Here is a 24,915-nt window from a genome sequence, read left to right on the forward strand (position 1 = left end):
AATTTAAATGATTAATTTTTTTAAATTTATGATCAATGACAAAAACCAAAACATTTCTTGAAATGAGTTGTAAACGTGACATGATGATTATTACTTTAAACATTTTTAGATTTAAAATATCCGGTAAGGTTTATCTCTTATGTTTCGTCTGTTTATTTCCGGTCGAGCCACACGTGTTCTAACTTCTAGTTCTACCAGAAACAGAATGTCATCCAAATCTAGATCAAAACGTAAACCAGATCAGGTCGGTATTGATTTCTGTTTATGTATTGTTGAAGTTTTAATTGCTTGTTATAGTTGTAAATACATTCTGAAGGAAAATAAATGTAAAGAAATTTTGAACCCTGTCAATGTTGTTCTTGCAACAAGAATATGTAAAAAAAAAATTAGATGAACATTGCTTTGCGTTCTAACACTAGAGTGTAATGGTAAATGTGTGTGCTGAGTCAGTAATAGGATTTTCAGTGAGCGATATGAACAACTGATGAACACGTAATGAGACTGGTAACTTTGTAAAATAACTTTGATCTGAACATCGCTAGATGAATTCAGAATTCTATGAAAGACAAAGTTTAAAACTTCACATATTATTTCATCCTCACTGTTACCAGGGACATGTATAAATTAACGCGATAGGCATCTTTCATTCGCAATGTTTACTTCCCAAACTATCATGCAAGCCTTAACAAGGTTTTCAAACTCCGTTCATTCTTAGTAAATTATATCATTTTTTATTAGATTTTTTATTTCTTCTTGTTAAAAGGGATTGGTTTTTCATAGATTTTAATCATATGTGGTAAACTAATTTGAATATAAAGAATATAAACATTTACTTTTACATAATTTTGGAAATGGAGCAAAAATGAGTTGGTAGATTTAAGAACTCCATCATCAATATGATTAGATCAGGGATATAAATATATATCGATATATCTGGTAACATACTGTGTAATAGATTTATGAAGTTAAAATTGACCTACAAAATCAAGTACCGTGTGATTTTAGGAAAAATTGCGATAGTTTCCTATCCTATTAGTACAGGTATATACGTCCCTGCATTTACTTTTGTTCATAATTCTGCAGTTTATTCATCATTGGATACCCAGAGGTGATCAAGTTCTTTGCTTATCACTGATGATCACCTGTTAGTGAAATGATAAAATCCTTTCGTCTGTGTTTGATTAAGTGAATATGTAAGAAGTGAGCATTGCAAAAAAATATGTATAACTTTTAATGTGGATTATGTTAAATTTTTGCATTTAGTTAGCATGATCACTGCCCAGCACATGATAGTCGCGCTCCTTTTTCTCAATGCTGTTAGATGTGTCTAGCTTTCGCCTTTTCGCAGTCTCTTTATCCGCGGACGCCTTGAAAAAATCGGATAACTTTTTCTGTTTCTCCATGTTTTGCAAAACTGTCAACTACCTCATGATCACGGAGACGTTTTACTTCACTATAATAAATCAGTTATATAAGAAAGCGTTCAAATGAATATGAATTACTCGATTACCGCCATGCTTCAATAGCTAAAAATACATTCGGGGTTTTCCAAGAAAGTGTGTCTTCAAAATAACATCGTCGATCGTAATAAAAATTTCAAGCTGTTTAGCCGATATTTTTATTGGTCCAGGCGGACTGATTAGGCATAAATTTTATTAGTCCGACTTGAAAGTTATTAGTCTGTGACTAACGGACTAAGGTTAGTGTCGAACCCTGAGCACATCTAAATAACCAAAGAAAACATTTGCTTTTAATATTTACAACTGCCTTTTAAAATATTTTTTTTAAATTAATCAAGCATAGTGTATTAAAAACTTTTAAAAAAAATTCTGTTTGAACAATCAGAGAGATATTTTGTTGCAAAATTTAACAAGGGCATATAACTATTTTTTTTAATATTTCAAGGAAGATTAAAATGAGTTATTCCCCCTTTCAATGTGGCAATTGAAAAAATCAATGTAACAGCTTTTGACCTTTGATGTTGCGGTGCCTAAGGAAATAATCATCAATTTATTTTTTGTTGTCAAATTTACACGATATAAAATTGAAAACTCCAATACTTTCTTTTTTAGTTTGACTTTGTGGACAAAGGAGCCAATGACAGTGATTCTTCAGAATCGGAGGAAAGTGTCTACTCAGGACTAGAGGAAGAACCTGATACCAGTGAAGAAGACCAGGAACAGGTCGGTGGGCACAGATAAGGTTGGGAAAGTGAAAAGACATATCAGGGCTCCACAGATAAGGTCGCGGAAAGTGAATAGACATATCAGGGCTCTACAGATAAGGTCAGGGAAAGTGGAGAGACAACTCAGACCAGGGGTTCTATAGATAAGGTCAGGGAGAGTGGAAAGACATATCAGACCAGGGGTTCTGTAGATAAGGTCAGGGAGAGTGGATAGACATGTCAGACCAGGGGTTCTACAGATAAGGTCGGGAAGAGTGAATAGACATATCAGACCAGAGGTTCCACAGATAAGGTCGGGGAAAGTGGAGAGACATATCACGGCTCCACAGATAAGGTCGGGAAAAGTGGAGAGACAACTCAGACCAGGGGTTCCACAGATAAGGTCAGGGAGAGTGGAAAGACATGTCAGACCAGGGGTTCTACAGATAAGGTCAGGGAGAGTGGAGAGACATATCAGACCAGGGGTTCCACAGATAAGGTCAGGGAGAGTAGAAGACATATCAGACCAGGGGTTCTGTAGATAAGGTCAGGGAGAGTGGATAGACATGTCAGACCAGGGTTTCTACAGATAAGGTCAGGGAGAGTGGAGAGACATATCAGACCAGGGGTTCCACAGATAAGGTCAGGAAGAGTAGAAGACATATCAGACCAGGGGTTCTGTAGATAAGGTCAGGGAGAGTGGATAGACATGTCAGACCAGGGGTTCTATAGATAAGGTCGGGGAAAGTGGAGAGACATATCACAGCTCCACAGATAAGGTCGGGGAAAGTGGAGAGACAACTCAGACCAGGGGTTCTACAGATAAGGTTCGGAGGGTGGAGATACATATCAGACCAGGGGTTCTACAGATAAGGTCAGGGAGAGTGGATAGACATGTCAGACCAGGGGTTCTATAGATAAGGTCAGGGAGAGTGGAAAAACATATTAGACCAAGCGCTCTAGACTACAGATATGGTTGGGGAGAGACTATCAGACTTTTGGTTCTATTTAGGGATGGGAGAAGAGGCAGACAGAGCTGGGTGATGAAGCACATTTTTAGGCCCCCACCATAAAATAGCTTGAACATATAGTGTTACCCTGTTCCATCTTTCTGTCCTTCCATTCTTCCATCTTTCCATCCTTCCATTCTTCCATCTTTCTGTCCTTCGGATATTCCGTCATCATCCACTTTCCAATCATTATTACAACAATCATTGCACACATTCAACTCAAATTTGATATATGGATGTATCTTATGAATATGAAAGCTGAGTTTGAATTCAATTTAAGTTTGATGATTTCTGACAGAGTTATGCCTCTTGAACATTTAAGATAAATGGGAAATTCTCAGTTTTTGCTCTCTTACCTTTGAAGGGATGCATATATAAAACTGATATTTCATATGTAGATTATTTACAAGAAAATACAGATCAAGTTTAAATTTGATTCTGGTCTGATGAATTTTGACAGAGTTGTGCTTCTTGAACTAGAAAAAAAATGATAAATTTGTAGTTTCCACATTCTAACTTTTGAATTGAAGCATACCGTATATCAGGTTTTTTCCGCGTCATGTTTTTTCCAAGAATCAGAGCCTAGAACAGTGTATAAAATTTACGCGAATCAAATTTTCACTATTTCAAAGTCACATTGAAAATGTAATTCGCAATTGTTTTAACTTGTGAGGTAAGAGTAAGTATCTAAATTGTCGTTCTTTGTAATGAAAAATTCCGACAATGAAACCGTTTACACGATTTCCTTAATGTGAAATAATTACCGATAATCATTTTCAGAGACGCAAACAGTAATGAATAAATAGATCATGTACCGTTACATATACAAGTAGCTCAGGTATAATTAGACATCGGTTTATGCAAGAAAAGTGACCGTTTTAATTAGCTTGTCAATAAATTATTAAATAAACAACGAGGCATACAAATCTATTATCTAGCTCTTTGATCTCTGATCCTGCAATTTGTACCTCTAACTAAACTAACTGAACACAGTTCACCGTACTTATCTGTTTACTTTATCAAGAAAAAGAGAACTCTATTATAAAAACAAAACTTTTTATCAAATTTACGCTGATTTATTTTTCGCGATTCGGAAATTGTCTCAACAAAGCGGAAATAGATACACACGGAAAAAACCTGATATATGGTATGTGAAGTTTTTATAATATAAGATTTTAAAATTTATTAGAAAATACAGGTCAAGTTTGACATTGGTTTCAGTCTGATGATTGTTGAGTGTTATGCTTCTTGAACTTCAAAGAAAATGAGTAATTTTCAGGGATTTATTATTTATTCTGCAATCAAACAAATGTTATACTAAATTTTGCATTACAAATTTTGGTCACCTGCGGGAGCATTCATGGCATTACGACAATCTAAATATGGCCTTATTTTTCTTTTACATTTTCACATTTGAAAAGTAATAAAGGACAAAATGATGCATGATGATTCAATTTTATATATATTCATATTTTTCCAATCTTCTCAGTAACTTACATTGGTTCTGCATTATTACAGAGTTCTGATCAGTCTGACAATGATAGCTCAGACAATGATGATGATGATGATGACGTCACATTGGATGATAAGAGTGGCCTTGAACTCAGTACAGAACAAAGAAAGGAACTGTCTACAGCAAGCGATGATGAATTAAATGAGATAAATGACCAGCGATATACAGGCAATGTCAAGTCACAGAACCGTAAACAACGGAAACAGATCACAGTCAAAACAGCAGACAGACCTGACGAATACGATTATGACTCTTCAGATGAGGAGGTTTGTGTCAATTTGTATTCAGCCATTATATGACAAATCAGATTCACTTTTGCCATGTTTGCTTATTTTTTACACACGGATCAACATGTTTGTAGGATATAAGGAATACAGTGGGTAACATTCCTCTAGAATGGTACAGAGAATACCCACACATCGGCTATGACATAGAAGGAAACAGGCTTCTTAAACCAGAGAAGGGGGATCAATTAGATGAATTCCTCAACAAAATGGACAACCCCAACTACTGGTCAGAATCCGTTTCTCTGGTGATGAATAAGAAACTGCTTACCCGGCTTCTTAATTACCCATTTATAATGGCGTTGTAATGAATGAACAATAAGACACTATCTAATGTACTGTGTTTTATGTTATCCTCATTTGAAGCAGTAGTACCGTGTACAATTGACTGCTACCCATTTGTTAGTACAAACTAAGCAAATGATTGGGTTTAATATAAAACTAGAAACTGAAGGCAGTTTTCTCAGGTTCTCTCTTTCAAAACTTGTTCAAATGAAAACCATTGCTATGCTGAAGATTTGTATCACTCACAAACAAAAAACTTTGTCATTACTATAAATATGTTGACATACTGTTAGTATTTAAACTGAGAATACTAATGTCACTAGAGAAATTGTACAACTATAACTCGATGTTTCATTATAGGAGGACAGTAACAAACAAAATGACGGGACAGAACGTTGTTCTCAGCAAAGAAGACCTGGGTCTGATACAGAATCTACAGAGCAGTAAACATCCCGACTCCATGGCGGAAAATTACCAGGTAAGATGTCTGATACAGAATCTACAGAGATGTAAACATCCCGACTCCATGGCGGAAAATTACCAGGTAAGATGTCTGTTACAGAATTTACAGAGATGTAAACATCCCGACTCCATGGCGGAAAATTACCAGGTAAGATGTCTGTTACAGAATCTACAGAGATGTAAACATCCCGACTCCATGACGGAAAATTACCAGGTAAGATGTCTGATACAGAATCTACAGAGCAGTAAACATTCCGACTCCATGGCGGAAAATTACCAGGTAAGATGTCTGTTACAGAATCTACAGAGCAGTACACATCCCGAATCCATGGCGGAAAATTACTAGGTAAGATGTCTGATACAGAATCTACAGAGATGTAAACATCCCGACTCCATGACGGAAAATTACCAGGTAAGATGTCTGATACAGAATCTACAGAGCAGTAAACATTCCGACTCCATGGCGGAAAATTACCAGGTAAGATGTCTGTTACAGAATCTACAGAGCAGTAAACATCCCGACTCCATGGCGGAAAATTACCAGGTAAGATGTCTGATACAGAATCTACAGAGATGTAAACATTCCGACTCCATGACGGAAAATTACCAGGTAAGTTGTCTGATACAGAATCTACAGAGATGTAAACATTTCGACTCCATGGCGGAAAATTACCAGGTAAGATGTCTGATACAGAATCTACAGAGCAGTAAACATCCCGACTCCATGGCGGAAAATTACCAGGTAAGATTTCTGATACAGAATCTACAGAGATGTAAACATCCCGACTCCATGGTGGAAAATTACGAGGTAAGATGTCTGATACAGAATCTACAGAGATGTAAACATCCCGACTCCATGGCGGAAAATTATCAGGTAAGATGTCTTCACAGATTGAACACTCTGATTCCACTGCAAAACATTCTGTCTGAATAAAAACTTTCCAAATCTGTGCTTCTGAAAATAATCAGGTAGGAAATCTGAATACCGTATATACTCGCCTATAAGTCGGATTTTTGGGAGTAGAAAATTTAGTGAAAAGTGGGGGTCCAATTTATAGGTGAGACATAGTAAAAAAATTTTCACAAGAGAGAAGTAGGTTATATTTCTTTTTAAATAATAAACAGATAAATGCATTGAACCTGTGTTTATAAAAAGAAAATTCAAGCAGTCAGTTTTTCACACCTAAGGTGATAATAGATATAGGAGTCATGTCACCTAAAACAACACAAGCCAACACCCAAGTTTACGGGGCTAATTACCAACCTAATCAGTCAGTAAGGAAATAAGTCACTATTATCAAATTTTCAAAAGGACTCTATTTAAGAACCTGGTAGTTTTGAAGCTATTACCAACTTGTAATAAGTGTTATAAAAAATAATGGCATTTAAAATCAAAAGTTATTAACATCATAGACCCATGACAGAAATAGTCTAGAAGCAATTTTGGGGTGAAACAAGGACAATTTTTTTTAGAACTCAAACCATATATGATAAAAGGTGGTATTTTATTGAGAATATCTGTACATCAATTGTCCTGAAAAAGTGACCCGACTTATAAGGGAGTCAAGAGCAAAATCTTCAAATTAAAGCTGGAAAAAGGCAACCGACTTATAGATGAACCGTACTTGTAGGCGAGTATATACGGTACATAAATACCCAGACCCTGCCACAAAAGCCATTGGAAATGCATTTATAGTGTGCAAATGACATATGACTGTGTACAGTGAATGTTCACAACTACAAAGAATTTTAGTATACATGTATACAATAAACATATTCATGTATTTTAAATTAAATTAATATAATTATAAAATAATTGTTAATAAAAGCAGTCACTGTGTTAAACATTTTTGAAAGAAGATGATATATGAGACTTAATGAAAATATTTATTTTTGTTAACTTTTTGTTTTGTTTTGGCATTGTCGATGTTAAATGTTAAAGAATCTTGCATGTTTTGAAAATATTCAAATGGTTTTTGGTAATTCATCAACCTAATGAATCAACCCTCACTTTTTTAGCCGTGGATTGATTTCTTCACCCATGAGAAGATGATTCATCCAGTCACAAATCACCCTCAACACAAGAGAAGCTTCATTCCATCAAAATGGGAAAAACTAAAGGTTAGAAATTACTTGCTCTCTGTCCCATTGGAACCTCATACTTACTCTGAAAATCGAAGTAAATGAAACCATCACTGCATTTAAAGAATACTATTCAGAGGGTAGATAAACCATCTGCCTGGGGAAATGTCTTGATATTTCAATAAACTTCCAACAACAAACAATAAGAGAAAAACACCAAAGAGTATCCTCCCTCCAATAAGTGATTTTAAGACCCATTTTGTTTCTTAATATAAAACATTAAAGGAGCAGATGGGGAGATGTTAGATATGTCCATACAATGAAGTTTCTGCATTTTAAGGATTAATGAATATGACTTGTTGAAAACAACCTATGGATGATTTGAGATGCTATTAATAAAATCTTATTGTGAGTTTCACATTTCTTGGAATGAAAATTTTATAGAAAATAATCGAAAAACATGTTTGAATTAGTATTTATAAAATTGTCCAAATCAATTCATGTTCTTGATTTCTCTAGGTTGGGCAAATGGTGCATGCTCTGAAGATGGGCTGGATGAAACCAACAAAGGCAAAGACAGAAGAAGAGGAAGAAGAAAACTTTTACATGTTGTGGAAGGAGGATGAAGAGGTCTTAGATTATCAGTATCTCTACATCTCTCTCCAGATATCTCTACATCTCTCTCCGGATATCTCTACATCTCTCTAGATATTTTTCTATCTCTTTCAAACATTTTTACATCTCTCTTCAGATATTTATACTGATTATCATATGTTTGTTGTAGTCTGAGATAACAAGGAGATACAGGGCCCACCTGCCTGCTCCCAAGATGCCCCTCCCTAGCCACGCTGAGTCCTACAACCCACCCCCAGAGTACCTGCTAACCAAGGAGGAGGTCTGAAGCTTTGTTCTTATGTTGTATAGACTATACAATGCTATTCCTTTCTTCATTATATATAACTACGTACATGTACATGTATTTGAATAGATTTGAACTTGTTTTTCTAACAAACAATATCTGTAGATTAAGATTACAGTGTTGTTGGTTTAGAAAAAGTATTCATGTAAGATTAACATTATTTATTGCTGCACACAAAGGGAGAGCATTGCTTATTCTTTGATAAAAGGTTAACTATCTTAAAAATAATAAGTGATTTGCTTTTAAGTTATGATTTAATTTCTTTATGGATGTGAACTAAAAACATTGAAATCAGCATTAGAAAGATATGGTATGTAGAGCTTGTGATCTCTGATGATATTTAAAAATAACAAAGCTTTAGAGTTATTAGAAGAACCTGGCATGTTGTACATCTTGAGATCTGTGATGTTTGTGTGTCTGTCTGTTGGAAGATATTGAATGTTGTACATCTTGTGATCTCTGAGGTGTGTGTGTTTGTCTGTAGTAGGACATGGTATGTTGTTCATCTTGTGATCTCTGAGGTGTGTGTGTCTGTCTGTAGGAGGACTTGGTATGTGTACATCTTGTGATCTCTGAGGTGTGTGTGTCTGTCTGTAGTAGGACATGGTATGTGTACATCTTGTGATCTCTGAGGTTTGTCTGTCTGTAGTAGGACTTGGTATGTGTACATCTTGTGATCTCTGAGGTGTGTGTGTGTTTGTCTGTAGTAGGACATGGTATGTGTACATTTTGTGATTTCTGTGTTGTGTGTGTCTGTCTGTAGGAGGACTTGGTATGTGTACATCTTGTGATCTCTGAGGTGTGTGTGTGTTTGTCTGTAGTAGGACATGGTATGTTGTTCATCTTGTGATCTCTGAGGTGTGTGTGTCTGTCTGTAGTAGGACATGGTATGTGTACATCTTGTGATCTCTGTGTTGTGTGTGTCTGTCTGTAGGAGGACTTGGTATGTGTACATCTTGTGATTTCTGAGGTGTGTGTGTGTTTGTCTGTAGTAGGACATGGTATGTTGTTCATCTTGTGATCTCTGAGGTGTGTGTGTCTGTCTGTAGTAGGACATGGTATGTGTACATCTTGTGATCTCTGTGTTGTGTGTGTCTGTCTGTAGTAGGACTTGGTATGTGTACATCTTGTGATTTCTGAGGTGTGTGTGTCTGTCTGTTGTAGGACTTGGTATGTGTACATTTTGTGATCTCTGAGGTGTGTGTGTCTGTCTGTAGTAGGACATGGTATGTGTACATCTTGTGATCTCTGTGTTGTGTGTGTCTGTCTGTAGTAGGACTTGGTATGTGTACATCTTGTGATTTCTGTGTTGTGTGTGTCTGTCTGTTGTAGGACTTGGTATGTGTACATTTTGTGATTTCTGTGTTGTGTGTGTCTGTCTGTAGGAGGACTTGGTATGTGTACATCTTGTGATCTCTGAGGTTTGTCTGTCAGTAGGAGGACTTGATATGTATACATCTTGTGATTTCTGAGGTGTGTGTGTCTTTCTGTAGTAAGACTTGTATGTGTACATCTTGTGATCTCTGAGGTGTGTGTGTGTCTGTCTGTAGGAGGACATGGTATGTTGTACATCTTGTGATCTCTGAGGTGTGTGTGTCTGTCTGTAGTAGGACTTGGTATGTGTACATCTTGTGATCTCCGAGGTGTGTGTGTGTCTGTCTGTAGTAGGACATGGTATGTGTACATCTTGTGATCTCTGAGGTTTGTGTGTCTGTCTGTAGGAGGACACTGTATGTTGTACATCTTGTGATCTCTGAGGTTTGTGTGTCTGTCTGTAGGAGGACATGGTATGTTGTACATCTTGTGATTTCTGAGGTTTGTGTGTCTGTCTGTAGTAGGACTTGGTATGTGTACATCTTGTGATTTCTGAGGTTTGTGTGTGTCTGTCTGTAGTAGGACTTGGTATGTTTACATCTTGTGATTTCTGAGGTGTGTGTGTCTGTCTGTAGTATGACTTGGTATGTGTACATCTTGTGATTTCTGTGTTGTGTGTGTCTGTCTGCAGTAGGACTTGGTATGTGTACATTTTGTGATCTCTGAGGTTTGTCTGTCTGTAGGAGGACTTGGTATGTGTACATCTTGTGATCTCTGAGGTGTGTGTGTGTTTGTCTGTAGTAGGACATGGTATGTTGTTTATCTTGTGATCTCTGAGGTGTGTGTGTCTGTCTATAGGAGGACATGGTATGTGTACATCTTGTGATCTTTGAGATGTGTGTGTCTGTCTGTACATCTTGTGATTTCTGAGGTGTGTGTGTCTGTCTGTAGGAGGACATGGTATGTTGTACATCTTGTGATTTCTGAGGTTTGTGTGTCTGTCTGTAGTAGGACTTGGTATGCATACATCTTGTGATTTCTGAGGTGTGTGTGCCTTTCTGTAGTAAGACTTGTATGTGTACATCTTGTGATTTCTGAGGTTTGTGTGTGTCTGTCTGTAGTAGGACTTGTATGTGTACATCTTGTGATCTCTGAGGTGTGTGTGTCTGTCTGTAGTAGGACTTGGTATGTGTACATCTTGTGATTTCTGAGGTGTGTGTGTCTGTCTGTAGTTGGACTTGGTATGTGTACATCTTGTGATCTCTGAGGTGTGTGTGTCTGTCTGTAGTAGGACTTGGTATGTGTACACCTTGTGATTTCTGAGGTTTGTGTCTGTCTGTAGTAGGACTTGGTATGTGTACATTTTGTGATCTCTGAGGTTTGTCTGTCTGTAGGAGGAGAAATGGCAGAACATGGAGCCTGAGGAGAGGAGGATGAACTTTTTACCCCAGAAGTATTCCAGCCTCCGCTTGGTGCCTGCATACAAGCGCTTCATCAATGAACGTTTTGAGAGGTGCTTGGACTTGTACCTCTGTCCCCGCAAACCCAAAATCAGGGTAATCTATCATGGCAGAAATCTTTTTACTGAGATAAAAAATAAAATAGGATGGCTGATAAGTGTCATTGGGTCTTCATTTTTTAGTGTAAAATTTTTAACATTTTCTTTATTTAATGTTTTCAGATGAACATTAACCCTGAAGATCTTATTCCTAAGTTACCCAAACCCAGAGACCTGCAGCCTTTCCCAACAGCTCAAGCCATAGTAAGATGTTGATTCACTTTGATTGATCACTCTCTGAGGGTGATGCTTTAAGATAAGTCTTGCATTTGGAATCAGGTCAATATCATCTCTGTTCAATAGGTTCAATAGGTTATTAAGAGTTAGTCAATCTTCCTGAAATACTGTAGGTATTTTGGAGTAGAAACACATTATCCCACACATACAGTACAAAGTGATAAGAGTGGATCTATTTACAGGTGTATAGAGGTCACAGTGACATTGTGAGGACAATTTCTGTGGACCCTACAGGACAATGGCTGGTGTCAGGTGAAATCTTAATTCACCTCTTTAATGTCAAATTTCTGTATTTTTGTTCTTCTAATTTTTAGGGATTTAACCCACTTGTTCATTTGGTACATCACCTTGATTATGTATATTCAAATAAGACCCTGCGTAATGCAGTTGTTTTGCCATGCTGTCACTATAGCAATGTTAATTGTGTGATTGTATAACAGGAAGTGATGATGGATCAGTCCGGTTCTGGGAAGTGTCAACAGGTCGTTGCATGAAATCTATTACCATGGAAACTGGTAGCTTAGGAAACATGTGTATCAGATCTGTCGCCTGGAATCCTCATCCCGATGTCAGCCTTGTTGCCATAGCAATGTAATTAACCTTTGATCATTATGTTTTTATACAAATCAAAATTTCAGAATCAATGAATTGAATTTTATTGTTATTTTAATAATGAGAATTATTTGTAAAGAACAATTTTATATATATTGAACACGGTTGTAATATCTCAATTTTCTGTGCAATTTTTAAGGGGACAGACTGTGATTTTGGTGAATCCAGGCTTAGGGGACAAAATGGTAACGAACAACACAGATAATGTCCTCCACTCATTTAGCCCTACCGAGGAGGAGTCAATGGGTAGGAACAATCCCTGGTCCTGTGATATCTCTGGATGTTTGATATCAAACAGTGATATTTCAGGTTTATGTGATATATGGAGAACACTGGTTGTATGATATTACACAGTGATATTAAAGGTTTATACTTTGATATCAGGGCCTAGATAGTGATATCTGTGGTTTATTGGTATCAAACAATGATATACTATTCTGTTTATTATCAATGATATCAATAGTGAAAAAAAAAAGATTGATATCACTATGATATTGAACAATTCAAAGCCAGAGTATTACACAGGTTACACAGATCCCAGATTTTATCAAAGTTTGATTTGCAGTGATACCATTTTGATATTAGTGATTAACTTAACTGGGGTTTTATTTATATCAGACTGTGATATCTTAAGTTTGATTTCAGTGATATCAAAGGAACTTTTCTATTAGACAGTGATATCACAGGTTTGATATTAGAACAGACTGTTTGATATCATTTTGAGATTTAAAGATGTTTCATTTCATACAGTGTATTGCAACTTTTATTCATATGTACTTTGATGCTCAAGATGAACAACTTGATGTGATATATTTGGTCATAGATAATAATAGTTTTAATAAGTGTTTTGAGTTTTCTTAAGATAATACTCATCTGAATCTTGTAGGTAAAAAAGTGTATGCTGATTGGTCATCTATAGACACCTCAGACAAGAGATTTGAGAATGGCTTCAGATTGCTTCTGCAACACCCTAAGGTCAGTTAGATTGTCTGAATTCACACTAAGAATTATTAAACACAAAACTGTATACATGTTATGGTGTTCTACAAAACTTTAGTCTCTCTATTCTTGGCTGTTTTTACAGGAAGTGTCTCAGGTGACCTGGCATGGTAGGGGGGATTACTTCGCCTCGGTGATGCCTAAAGGCGACAGTATGTCAGTACTGATACACCAGCTCTCACGGCGACGATCCCAGGTAAACCATTTGACAGGCTAAAACAATGTCCAGCCACGCAGGGTGACATTTACAAGCTTCATTTTCCATAAATTGTTTGATTAATTACTCTGATATACTTGCAATGAATTATCTTGGTGTTTATGCATTCTTTCTCAGAATCCGTTTAACAAGTCCAAAGGAATGGTTCAGTGTGTCCTCTTCCACCCGGTCAGACCTTTCCTCTTTGTGGCGGTCAGTACAACCTACTAGTTCTCCACCGATCATTTCTTTTAGATTAGTTCTTTACTAATCATTGCTATACACACATGCACTGTACACTTACATGTAAATAATCTCGAGCTCAATGCCTTTTCTGGCTCTGTAGCATCAGTTGTTGCATGCTGTGTTAATTAGTAATGAATCAATTTCAGACTCAGCGCTATGTGAGAGTGTACAACCTACTGAAGCAAGAGCTGTCCAAGAAACTGATGACTAACTGTAAATGGGTGTCCAGTATGGCTGTCCACTCAGGGGGTAAGACGGGGGGAGGAGCCACAGCAAAGTGAACACACTGAAGATGTCATATCATGAAGATGATCTAATTTCATGGAATTAACATTTTGAATCAAAAAATCAGTATTGCCAAACTGTCTATTTTTAAAGGATGTCAAGCTTATGCTTTCTTCACCATCATTATTAATTAGGAGTTAAATATTATGAACAATGACATGTGTCAAATTAAAACATTTAAAAAGTGGGGGGGGGGGGGCAGTGACTGGAACTTAAATACTGTCCTATTTAAAAGATGGATGATTAAGTTAAGTTAACATTTAAAGCCCCTTGTTTTAAACCTTTATAAGGTGTAAATCTTTCACTTAACCTGTATAACATGCTAATATTCCATTTTGATCTAGGTGACAATATCATAATTGGAAGTTATGATTGTCGTCTCTCTTGGTTTGACCTTGATGTCTCAACCAAACCATACCAAACTTTGAGGTAAGTAACATGTATATCAACCAAACTATACCAAACATGGAGGTAAGTTTTATCAACCAAACCATACCAAACTTGAAGGTAAGTTATATCAACCCAACCATACCCCAAACCTTAGGGTAAATTGTATCAACCCAACCATACCAAACTTTGAGGTAAGTTGTATCAACTCAACCATACCAAACTTTGAAGTAAGTTATTTTAACTCAACCATACCAAACTTTGAAGTAAGTTATTTTAACCAAACCATACCAAACTTTGAGGTAAGTTATTTTAACCAAACCATACCAAACTTTGAAGTAAGTTATTTTAACCAAACCATACCAAACTTTGAAGTAAGTTATTTTAACCAAACCATACCAAACTTTGAAGTAAGTTATTTTAACCAAACCATACCAAACTTTGAAGTAAGTTATTTTAACCAAACCATACCAAACTTTGAGGTAAGTTGTTTTAACCAAACCATACCCAACTTTGAGGTAAGTTGTATCAACCCAACCATATTAAATTTTGAGGTAAGTTATATTAACCAAACCATAACAAACTGAGGTAAGTTATATTATCCAAACCATACCAAACTTTGAGGTAAGTTATATTAACCCAACCATATTAAACTTTAAGGTAAATCGTATCAACCCAACCATACCAAACTTTGGGATTAATTGTATCAGCCCAACCATACCAAACTTTAGGATAAGTTATATCTACCCAACCATACCAAACTTTAGGATAAGTTATATCAACCCAACCATACCAAACTTTAGGATAAGTTATATCTACCCAACCATAACAAACTTTAGGATAAGTTATATCTACCCAACCATACCAAACTTTAGGATAAGTTATATCTACCCAACCATACCAAACTTTAGGATAAGTTATATCTACCCAACCATACCAAACTTTAGGATAAGTTATATCAACCCAACCATACCAAACTTTAGGATAAGTTATATCTACCCAACCATACCAAACTTTAGGATAAGTTATATCTACCCAACCATACCAAACTTTGGGGAAATTGTATCAACCCAACCATACCAAACTTTAGGATAAGTTATATCAACCCAACCATACCAAACTTTAGGATAAGTTATATCTACCCAACCATACCAAACTTTAGGATAAGTTATATCTACCCAACCATACCAAACTTTGGGGAAATTGTATCAACCCAACCATACCAAACTTTAGGATAAGTTATATCAACCCAACCATACCAAACTTTAGGATAAGTTATATCTACCCAACCATACCAAACTTTAGGATAAGTTATATCTACCCAACCATACCAAACTTTGGGGAAATTGTATCAACCCAACCATACCAAACTTTAGGATAAGTTATATCAACCCAACCATACCAAACTGGGGTAAATTGTATCAACCCAACCATACCAAACTTTAGGATAAGTTATATCAACCCAACCATACCAAACTGGGGTAAATTGTATCAACCCAACCATACCAAACTTTAGGATAAGTTATATCAACTCAACCATACCAAACTTTGGGGTAAATTGTATCAACCCAACCATACCAAACTTAAGGATAAGTTATATCAACCCAACCATACCAAACTTTGGGGTAAATTGTATCAACCCAACCATACCAAACTTTAGGATAAGTTATATCAACCCAACCATACCAAACTGGGGTAAATTGTATCAACCCAACCATACCAAACTTTAGGATAAGTTATATCAACTCAACCATACCAAACTTTGGGGTAAATTGTATCAACCCAACCATACCAAACTTTAGGATAAGTTATATCTACCCAACCATACCAAACTTTGGGGTAAATTGTATCAACCCAACCATACCAAACTTTAGGATAAGTTATATCTACCCAACCATACCAAACTTTAGGATAAGTTATATCAACCCAACCATACCAAACTTTGGGGTAAGTTATATCAACCCAACCATACCAAACTTTGGGGTAAGTTTAAGAAGGTACTTGTAACTAGTGAATTATTGACCATTAGGAAAGTTCTCAGATCTTGTTGTATATATAATATTAGAACATGTAGGTGTGTTTATTTTCTGAGTTATAATTGGAGAGGTGGTAAATGAAAGAGTTTGAGTCTGTTTGATAAATGCCACAGTTTGACATTTTTTTGTTGAATTTTAGGCACCACAAGCGAGCGGTGCGGGCGGTGAACTATCACAGGAAGTATCCGCTCTTTGCTTCGGCCTCCGACGATGGAACTGTCATCGTCTGTCACGGAATGGTCTACAAGTAAGTCAGTTAAAAGTGCAACCAAAAACATCAGCTTGTACCTCAGACTGCTCTTAATAACCTCAAATTACTCTGTCAGTTACACTAATTTCTCTAAACATCATGCAGTAAATATCTCAAAAAACAAATATACGTGAAGCACCAGTAACAACAAACCATTTTATCTCATTTGGTTTTTTTTTTTTTGGGGGGGGGGGATTTAACATTTCTTTCAATGGGAAAAATATATCAAGTAAAATGTCCACTGTGAGATTGCTGAATTAACATCAATAAATCATTCAATTAACCGACTGCAAAATGACCGTCTACGCTCAACCCAATTTTCCAGATAGACATTTCCAGTTGGTTTCTTTCAAATCTGTACATGTCAAGTGCTCTATTCCTCTTGTATATTGTGCATATTGGTTATTTAAATCATTGTACAATTACAAAAGTATCTTGTTGCCCCTTAAGGGCCTCTTTACATTGGTCGATAAAAATTGAATTAATGTTGGATTTTTTCCAGTGATTTGCTGAAAAATCCTCTGATTGTTCCAGTCAAGATCCTAAAGGGCCACGCAATATCACATGATCTTGGTGTTTTAGACTGTGTGTTCCACCCCAGTCAGCCCTGGGTGTTTTCGTGTGGGGCCGACACAACCATTAGGTTGTTTACTTGATTGTTTACTTGATGCAAGGGGTGAATCAGTGGCAGAGGACATTGTATCAGATATACAAAGTACACAACATCATTACAAGGACTGCATATGGAGGAGGAATAGCTTACATGTTTATTTTTAAGCTATTAATTTTGGCAACTGAGAAAACCACATTAAGTCTTAATAGTCTTTGTAAGTTGTCAATAAATTATTGTTAATTCACAATGAGTTGATTTTCTGTATCAGTTTACTAAAAGGATAATCCAATTTACATGAAATGATTTATTCATGTTGAGGCACTGAGGGAGGAATGCAGTTAGTTTTATAAACGAAGCAGTTTGTGTACAAATGATGGCCTTTTGCTCGTTGTTCCTAATCTGTGATCAGAAGTACACTTGATTACTTATAGCTCAGCAGTTTGTGTACTTATAGCTCAGCAGTTTGTGTACTTAAAGCTCAGCAGTTTGTGTACTTATAGCTCAGCAGTTTGTATGTCTGAATAAAAATCTGTGTTCAGCTGTCAAATTTATATGGATTGTAAAACATTAGACCATCAACATAGTCTTCTACTTAGTAATTCCCTTTTTTCCTTCAAAGTTACTGTATCATATAGTGTATAATCTAAATTTTTCAAAATGTGACCTCTAAAGCAATACTGACGCCCATTGAGAGGTTCACATAATAGGTAAAAAAAACTTTCTTTAAATGTTCTCAAGAGATTTTGCGTACAGCATCCTGATAAAGCACAAGTGTATATTAAAAAACGTTGAAACCGTGACTGCCAGTCCAATAAAATAGGGAAGGAGGAATCAACAATTTTCTTGAGGACTTTCTCACGGGAAACATTTCATTTGAAATCTACATATTAGGACACCGATACCCATAGCCCTGTAATCTGTGATCAGCGCAGAATGTTGTGTTTGTGAGAGAAGGGGGCGTGGCAAAGGGGCGTTACTGTACGGTAAAGTATAACAACTGAAGACCACAGCTGGATTGGATCGAGAACTGCGAAGGTATGAGGGTCCGTGAAATAGTGCTACTGCAGGTGCTTGGTAGGTTATCGGTATTTTATCTGTAAACTTTGAATTGTCTGAGATTTGCTTGGTAGGTAATATGTTGGACCTGAATTCCATTCTATTATGAACCAAGGGTGTTAAATTTGTTTTCAAAAAAGAGAAAAATATAGGATTTAAGATAAAATATAATGATATTTTTTTCCGATACAAAAAGTAGGACAGTAAACTGAAATTCATGAAGAGTTCTACGTAATTCACAAACATACTGGATATATAAATTAAGGATTCTCGACACCCCGTGACTTTTACTTTTATGACAAAACGTCAAAACATGGCGATTTTAGCGCATATTGAAATAGTTTATACCACCAAAACTTTGTTGTATATCTCTATGGCGCAGAGGTAGCTGCAGGTTTGTAGCTCCCGGTCTGAAAAAATTCGGATGGAGGACCCAGGTCGTCCATCCGAATTTTTCAGACCGGGAGCTACAGACCTGCAGCTAGCGCAGAGGATGTTGCTTCGGTCTACCAACCGCAGATCTCAAGTTCGAACTCTGCAGGGATTTTTATTTTCATGAACAGTGGTAAAATTTAAAAAGTTGATTTTTTCCCCAAAGTGAATTTTTAGGGTCATTTTTAAGTCGAGCACATGCTTAAAATCCATGCATATCTTTAAGAAATTTGGAAGAATGGGCTTGTAGGCAAAAGCTTTTTTCTCAGGTGTGTGGAGAACCCTTAATTCAAATTTTTTAAAAGTGTTCCAAGGCCCAGTGCGAGAGACGTGCCGGTATACGAGTTTTTACAAAAATGGAGACGGGTCCCGGGATTTTTTTCTTTTTCTTTTTTAGCACATTTTATTTATTTGTTGTTTTTGTTTAGTTTGCTACCTGCTTCAGAATAAGAATGGATTTGCTCAACAACTTACGTGAGTGTTCAACTTGTTTCACTTTGTATCCCAAGTGTCCTTTTTTGTAAATGATTAAAACACTTTAAAACACCTTTTCGAAATAATTCGACAGTACGTGTTATAGGTCTTCATCAGTAGTGTTTTTAAAATGAAAGCCATTAACTTTTAATATATAATTTTAATCTGAGTGATGTTTAGTGGTGAAGGAGATTCCATGCAGACTCCAATTTGCAAATGCCATGCGTGCGGAATAACACCGAAGACTGCTTTGTGATTAGGTTTTAGTCAATTAGAATTTAAAGTTCAATTCGCTATTACTTGTGCCAGGTCCAAAGTGTAACAAATATTTTAGAATATTCTTTTTAGTATTTTCAGTTTAAATAATAGTTCAGCTACATTGAAATTATCTCCTAAATGATATACATCTACTAGTATTCAAAACGAATTTCACTGCCAAGGAGTCATGTGAAAAAAGTTACTGATTATATGAACAGTTGGAAAACTTTCACACGTAGCGTTCAAGTTGAGGTTATGTTTCAAAAGACATGGTCACGAGTTTGGTCAAACTCTGTTTTTCAGTTTTTAGCTCACCTGAGCTGAAAGCCCAAGTGAGCTTTTCTGATCACATTTTGTCTGTCCGTCTCTCTGTCCGTAAACTTTTCACATTTTCGACATCTTCTCAAGAGCTATTGGGCGAATTGCAACCAAACTTGGCACAAAGCACTCTTAGGCAAAGGAAATTAAGTTGTGAAAATTAAGGATCACGCTCTTTTTAAGGGGAGTTAATTAGAAATCATTGAAAAAAAATTTAAATATTCAAAAAATTTCTTCTCAAGAACCATTATGCCAGGAAAACTGAAACTTGTGTGGATGCATCCTTAGGTAGTGTAGATTCAAATTTGTGAATATTAGGACCTCCAGGGGTAGGGTGAGGCAAAATGGGGGGGGGGTCGAATTTTTACATTTGAATATATAGAGTAAATCTTTAAAAATCCTCCTCTCGGAAATTAATTAGCCAGGACAGCTGAAACTTGTGTGGAAGCATCCTCAGGTAGTGTAGATTCAAAGTTGTGAAAATCATAACCTCAGGTGTAGGATGGGGTCACAATGAGGGATCAAATTTTTACATAGGAATATGTAGAGTGAATCTTTAAAAATCTTCTCATCAGAAACTGATTAGCCAGGAAAGCTGAAACTTGTGTGGAAGCATCTTCAGCTAGTGTAGATTCAAAATTATGAAAATCATGATCCCTGAGGGTAGATTGGGGCCATAATGGAGGGGGGTCGAATTTTTACATAGGAATATGTAGAGTAAACTTTATAAATCTTCTTCTTAGAAACTAGTCAGTCATGAAAGCTGAATCTTGTGTGGAAGCATCTTCAGGTAGTGTACATTTGAAATTGTGAAAATCATTACCCCTGGGCTTAGGGTGGGGGTCGTTTTATACATAGAATTATATAGAGTAAATCTTTAAAAATCTTCTTCTAAGAAACTTATCAGCCGGGTAATTCTTTTAAATTGTGTAGACTTTGGCCCCATGGTGTTAAAAAAGATGTAAGTTAGTATCCCATATACATAAACAATTGTTTAGGATCTTTTTGAGAAATGCAATGCTCAACATGTGTTATGACTATAAAATTATTCTGTTAGAACAGGGACTAATGATATTAATAATATCCCAGGGGGAAAATGGATTTTATTTATACAGGATCTACATGATTGTATTATACAACATTGTCCAAATAGTTTGTATTATGATTCCATTTAGCTGATTTCATCATACCTATTGTTCCTCAGGTAAGCGATGTGGCCCATGGACCTCTTGTTATTATTTACAACGCTTTAGGAATGCATTTTCAATTATCAAATGGAATTTGAGAGTCAGTAGTAAAGTTATAAGCAATATACAGGGTTCACAATTCTTTGTCATGTAAGGCTCGTGTCCTGTTTTTGTTTACATTAGATCAATTTACCGGTAAAAGGTCTTAATTTTTAAAGCTGATTTTCCATCTTTTAATTCATTTCAAGCATAAATATACAGATCATAACGTTTACCACACTCATTTTCGGTCTAAAACTGAAGTTTTCACTTCAACGTTCAAAATGTGAACAAAAGCTTTGTTTACATTGCAAAGAATTGTTAGCTCTGTAACTTGCTTTTTGGTTTGCTATTTAAAATGCTTTACTGAAGCATTGTAAACATTAAAATCGAAAAATATAATTTTCATCAAAATCGTGACCAAACCCTTTAAGGTTATTCTAAAACAGTACTCCTTTCTGTAGATGTTATAGGGTTAAAATTTAAGGTAGGAGTAAGCTAAGGATTGTCAGGGTTTGTTCAAACCTGTCTTTATCGTAATTTTACTTTTTTATCTAAGGGACGACAGGCCCACGAAGTTGGAGACGCTGGTCAGTGTTGGAAAGACGATATATAAGTGTATGTCAAGCAGGCTGTCTAAGGCCGCCCACACACTCCAAGCCAACGACACCCCAGCATCCAGCGTCAACAACTGCTGGTAAGTAATTCATGGGGTTTTTTCTCTCGAATAAATAAAACTTTTAAGGACATCTGTGCCATCCTGACATCCAGATATAAAGGTTACTTAGGCAGTCTGTTTTGACCATCACTTAATTATTTTGCACTGTACAAATTAAATCAGTCTATGTGTTATTCAGTGTTGTATATTTAGAAGCGCTACCAGGATTTATAAGTAGCTTACTGGTAGCAAACTGCTATACTCTGTCCCGAGTTTTTGCTTCCACCACTTTTTGCTTCATATTTCAATAATAGTAAATACCTTTGTGCTCAAACTACGTTCATCCTCTAATATGAAAAATGTCCAGATTATCTGTTTTGAAACGCCCCCTCTACCACTTCAGGTTTCAATACACATCCCAAAATTGAAAGTCTACGGAAATTTTGCAATGCATCACCCTTTATAAGCCCGGATGATAACGTTAAAAAATTGCGCGAGGTGTCCCGAGTTCTTCCGAATGGAGAAAAGATGTTAACATTTCCGATTATAAATCTCCGTAAGAAAATTGTTTTTGTTCCTGTGAAATTTTATGAGTGAAAAGGGATAAGTGTTCAATGAAGATATTTTTAATATATATTCCCTTTCATCGATTTCAATTGTATTTCTTTCACAGGTATGTGTATTTTTATTTAAAAATCATCAAAAATTGATGGAAGCAATTATTGGGGGACAGACTATAGCTTGTTTAGGCAAGTTTTAACGAGATAGGGTGGTCAACGAATAACCAGTCTGACGTAGACGTTTATTTTGGTCATAGAATGTTATTTTGTAAAGGAAACATTCAAATACTTAAGTTTGAAATTTAAACATCTTCTTATATCTTTATACAGAACTCTTCCTATAAAGGAGGTATATATAGTCTAAAATGGCTACACCGTTCAACCCTCTTAAAACTGTTAGAATAAATAAATTGCATCACAGCTCAGTGATTTGATCATAAATTCAGTCATTAACCACCCGTCACTTTCAACTTCTACAGGTATCGCCAGGAGTATGGCACGTGTTTGTCTGACAATATGGGTTCAGTCAGTCACGTGACCGCCGTCAACAATGACGTCTACCCCAAAAACTGTCTTATCCAGCAAGGTATATGTCTTGTCTACAATGGGTTAGTGACATTTTTACGCCTCTTAGCCATGTATCGAATGATCTGGGGGTTTTTACCTCCACTCTGAAAAGGGAAGTTTGATAGATTGTCACGTGATTATTCAAATATACTCATTAGCAGTTATGGTAGTTTATGCTATTATGATAAGAAAACAAGAATTCTAAATAATTATGAATTCTTTACTTAAAGTTAGTATCAAATTGAAGTCTTTGCCATGAAGGGTATTTTTAATCCTGTATATTTCAACTACAATATACAAAACACGTGATTTTCCTTTTTTTTAAGCAACTTCCACCAAATGCATTTCTGACGCCCTATCAGAGATTGACAAATATGGATGTGAGGCCAAGGTAGTGGACGCAATGAAGAAGCTGGGGGATTCCCCTTCATCAGCAGACGATCTGAAGGAGGCCTACTGTCGGTGAGATAGAAAGCACCACACAGACTGAGTATGTCTGTCAGTAATGAATGCAGTAAATGTTTCAATTTGATACTGTTTTCAGTGCCTCGGTGACAGCATACGAGTGTGTACTATCTGTAGTGAAGTACTGTGGAGTGACTGAGGGTCCCCGGACGATAGAAGGCCTGACACAGTTCAGTGTGGTCCGTACAGCTTGTGGGGCTTTTCTCCCCGTCACAACCACTGCCTCCCCTGTAAACATCGGACCAATAGGTGACCTGTTTCCGAAGTCGTTCTTCTCATCCTCTACTAACGGCAGCCAGGGTACCGATGTCAACGCTGCCCTGAACTCCGGCTCTTGTCAACCACCCCGTGGTGCTGTTTTGTATGTGGCAGGCTGTGTAGTCTTGTTGTGTGTCCTTTTACTGTAAATAAAACTAATGTATCATAAAGAATATTTTAAAAATAATACACTTACATTTTACAATTTGGGTTTGAAAAAAGAACAGAAGCTCAGTAATACCCAGTAAAATGCCTGAAGGATATCGGACGTAGTGGACTCGTTCGGAGAAACAAAGTCACTGAGGAAAACAGAAGACGGTAAGCTGATATTTTTTTTTATCTCAGTGTCTCTCTGGCAGAAGTGTTCATCAATAACCCATATTTAGACATGTTGAGGTGCGGTGCATGAAATTCCAGTGTATGAATTGATCTTAAATAAATTAAAACTCCTTGGATTTAGCCATGGCTTTAGAGTGACAAACGTAAGAATCTTTACTCAAGTGAAAGTTTACCCTTTAGAAAGGTCTGTACAAGCGAAGTACTGATACATTGGTGTAAGAATTAAAGTTCAAGTTCAGATTGAAGATGTTAAAGCAAGTTTATTCATTAAGGACGTTGGATCCTGCGATCAAAAGTCTCTAAGTTTTTTTCTGAAGTAATTTTTAAACATTTACACATATATCTAAACCAAAATTCAAAACAAAATGTTGGGGTCTATATGCTCCTTTCGGTGCTACGGTGTATTTTATATGACCTTTCTGCACTGAAAGTGCGAATTGCACATAAATTGCTTTTCCCTCTATAACGTTTTATTGAAATGAACCATGGTATCAAATACAAATTAACATTATTTAGAATTAATAAAATTAAAATTATTATAATGAAAAAGTTTGCAATTACTTCACCTTATGGATATTTTGACCTTTTTGCACTGAAAAAATACTATTTTTAATCAAAAATGATTCAACATGCAATTAAATAATTAAAAAGTCTCAAACTTGTTCTCAAATGCTGACAGACTTGTCAAAAGAAACTTAAATATTCAGAAAATAAAAACAAGAGTATGGGTCTATAATGTAAATTTTGAGATATGGCATGAAATAAGCTAATTTTAGGGGGAAATTGGAGTTGATTTTTTCTTTACTTTTATGAAATATCACTTATACATGCCAATACATGTCGATAGAAATA

General features: G+C 36.1%; 2 protein-coding genes across 3 annotated transcripts; both read left to right on the forward strand.

The window, feature by feature from the left end:
* The first annotated feature begins 96 nt into the window (after positions 1-96).
* On the forward strand, positions 97-17,699 carry LOC105321300 (ribosome biogenesis protein bop1-A). The gene is made up of 20 exons (XM_011419563.4): positions 97-244; positions 2,073-2,183; positions 4,693-4,953; positions 5,049-5,200; positions 5,617-5,734; positions 7,738-7,839; positions 8,320-8,430; positions 8,585-8,695; positions 11,428-11,589; positions 11,715-11,795; positions 12,011-12,080; positions 12,269-12,419; positions 12,580-12,686; positions 13,327-13,415; positions 13,525-13,635; positions 13,774-13,848; positions 14,028-14,130; positions 14,511-14,595; positions 16,729-16,836; positions 17,342-17,699. The coding sequence occupies exons 1-20, from the start codon at positions 140-142 to the stop codon at positions 17,493-17,495; spliced, it is 2,367 nt and encodes a 788-aa protein (XP_011417865.3). The 5' UTR covers positions 97-139; the 3' UTR covers positions 17,496-17,699.
* A 726-nt stretch (positions 17,700-18,425) lies between these two features.
* On the forward strand, positions 18,426-23,911 carry LOC105321299 (uncharacterized). 2 transcript variants are annotated; one of them, XM_011419561.4, is made up of 6 exons: positions 18,426-18,526; positions 19,369-19,414; positions 21,776-21,913; positions 22,914-23,020; positions 23,328-23,463; positions 23,546-23,911. In XM_011419561.4, exons 1-6 carry the CDS (start codon positions 18,490-18,492, stop codon positions 23,871-23,873), a joined length of 792 nt encoding a protein of 263 aa, XP_011417863.3. In that variant the 5' UTR covers positions 18,426-18,489; the 3' UTR covers positions 23,874-23,911. The 2 variants fall into 2 exon arrangements, with proteins under 2 accessions (XP_011417863.3, XP_011417864.3); XM_011419562.4 differs by having other exon boundaries at positions 21,785-21,913.
* The last annotated feature ends 1,004 nt before the right edge of the window (positions 23,912-24,915 follow it).

The sequence above is a fragment of the Magallana gigas genome, chromosome 3, assembly GCF_963853765.1.
Source record: "Magallana gigas chromosome 3, xbMagGiga1.1, whole genome shotgun sequence".
Classification (NCBI taxonomy): Eukaryota; Metazoa; Mollusca; class Bivalvia; order Ostreida; family Ostreidae; genus Magallana; species Magallana gigas.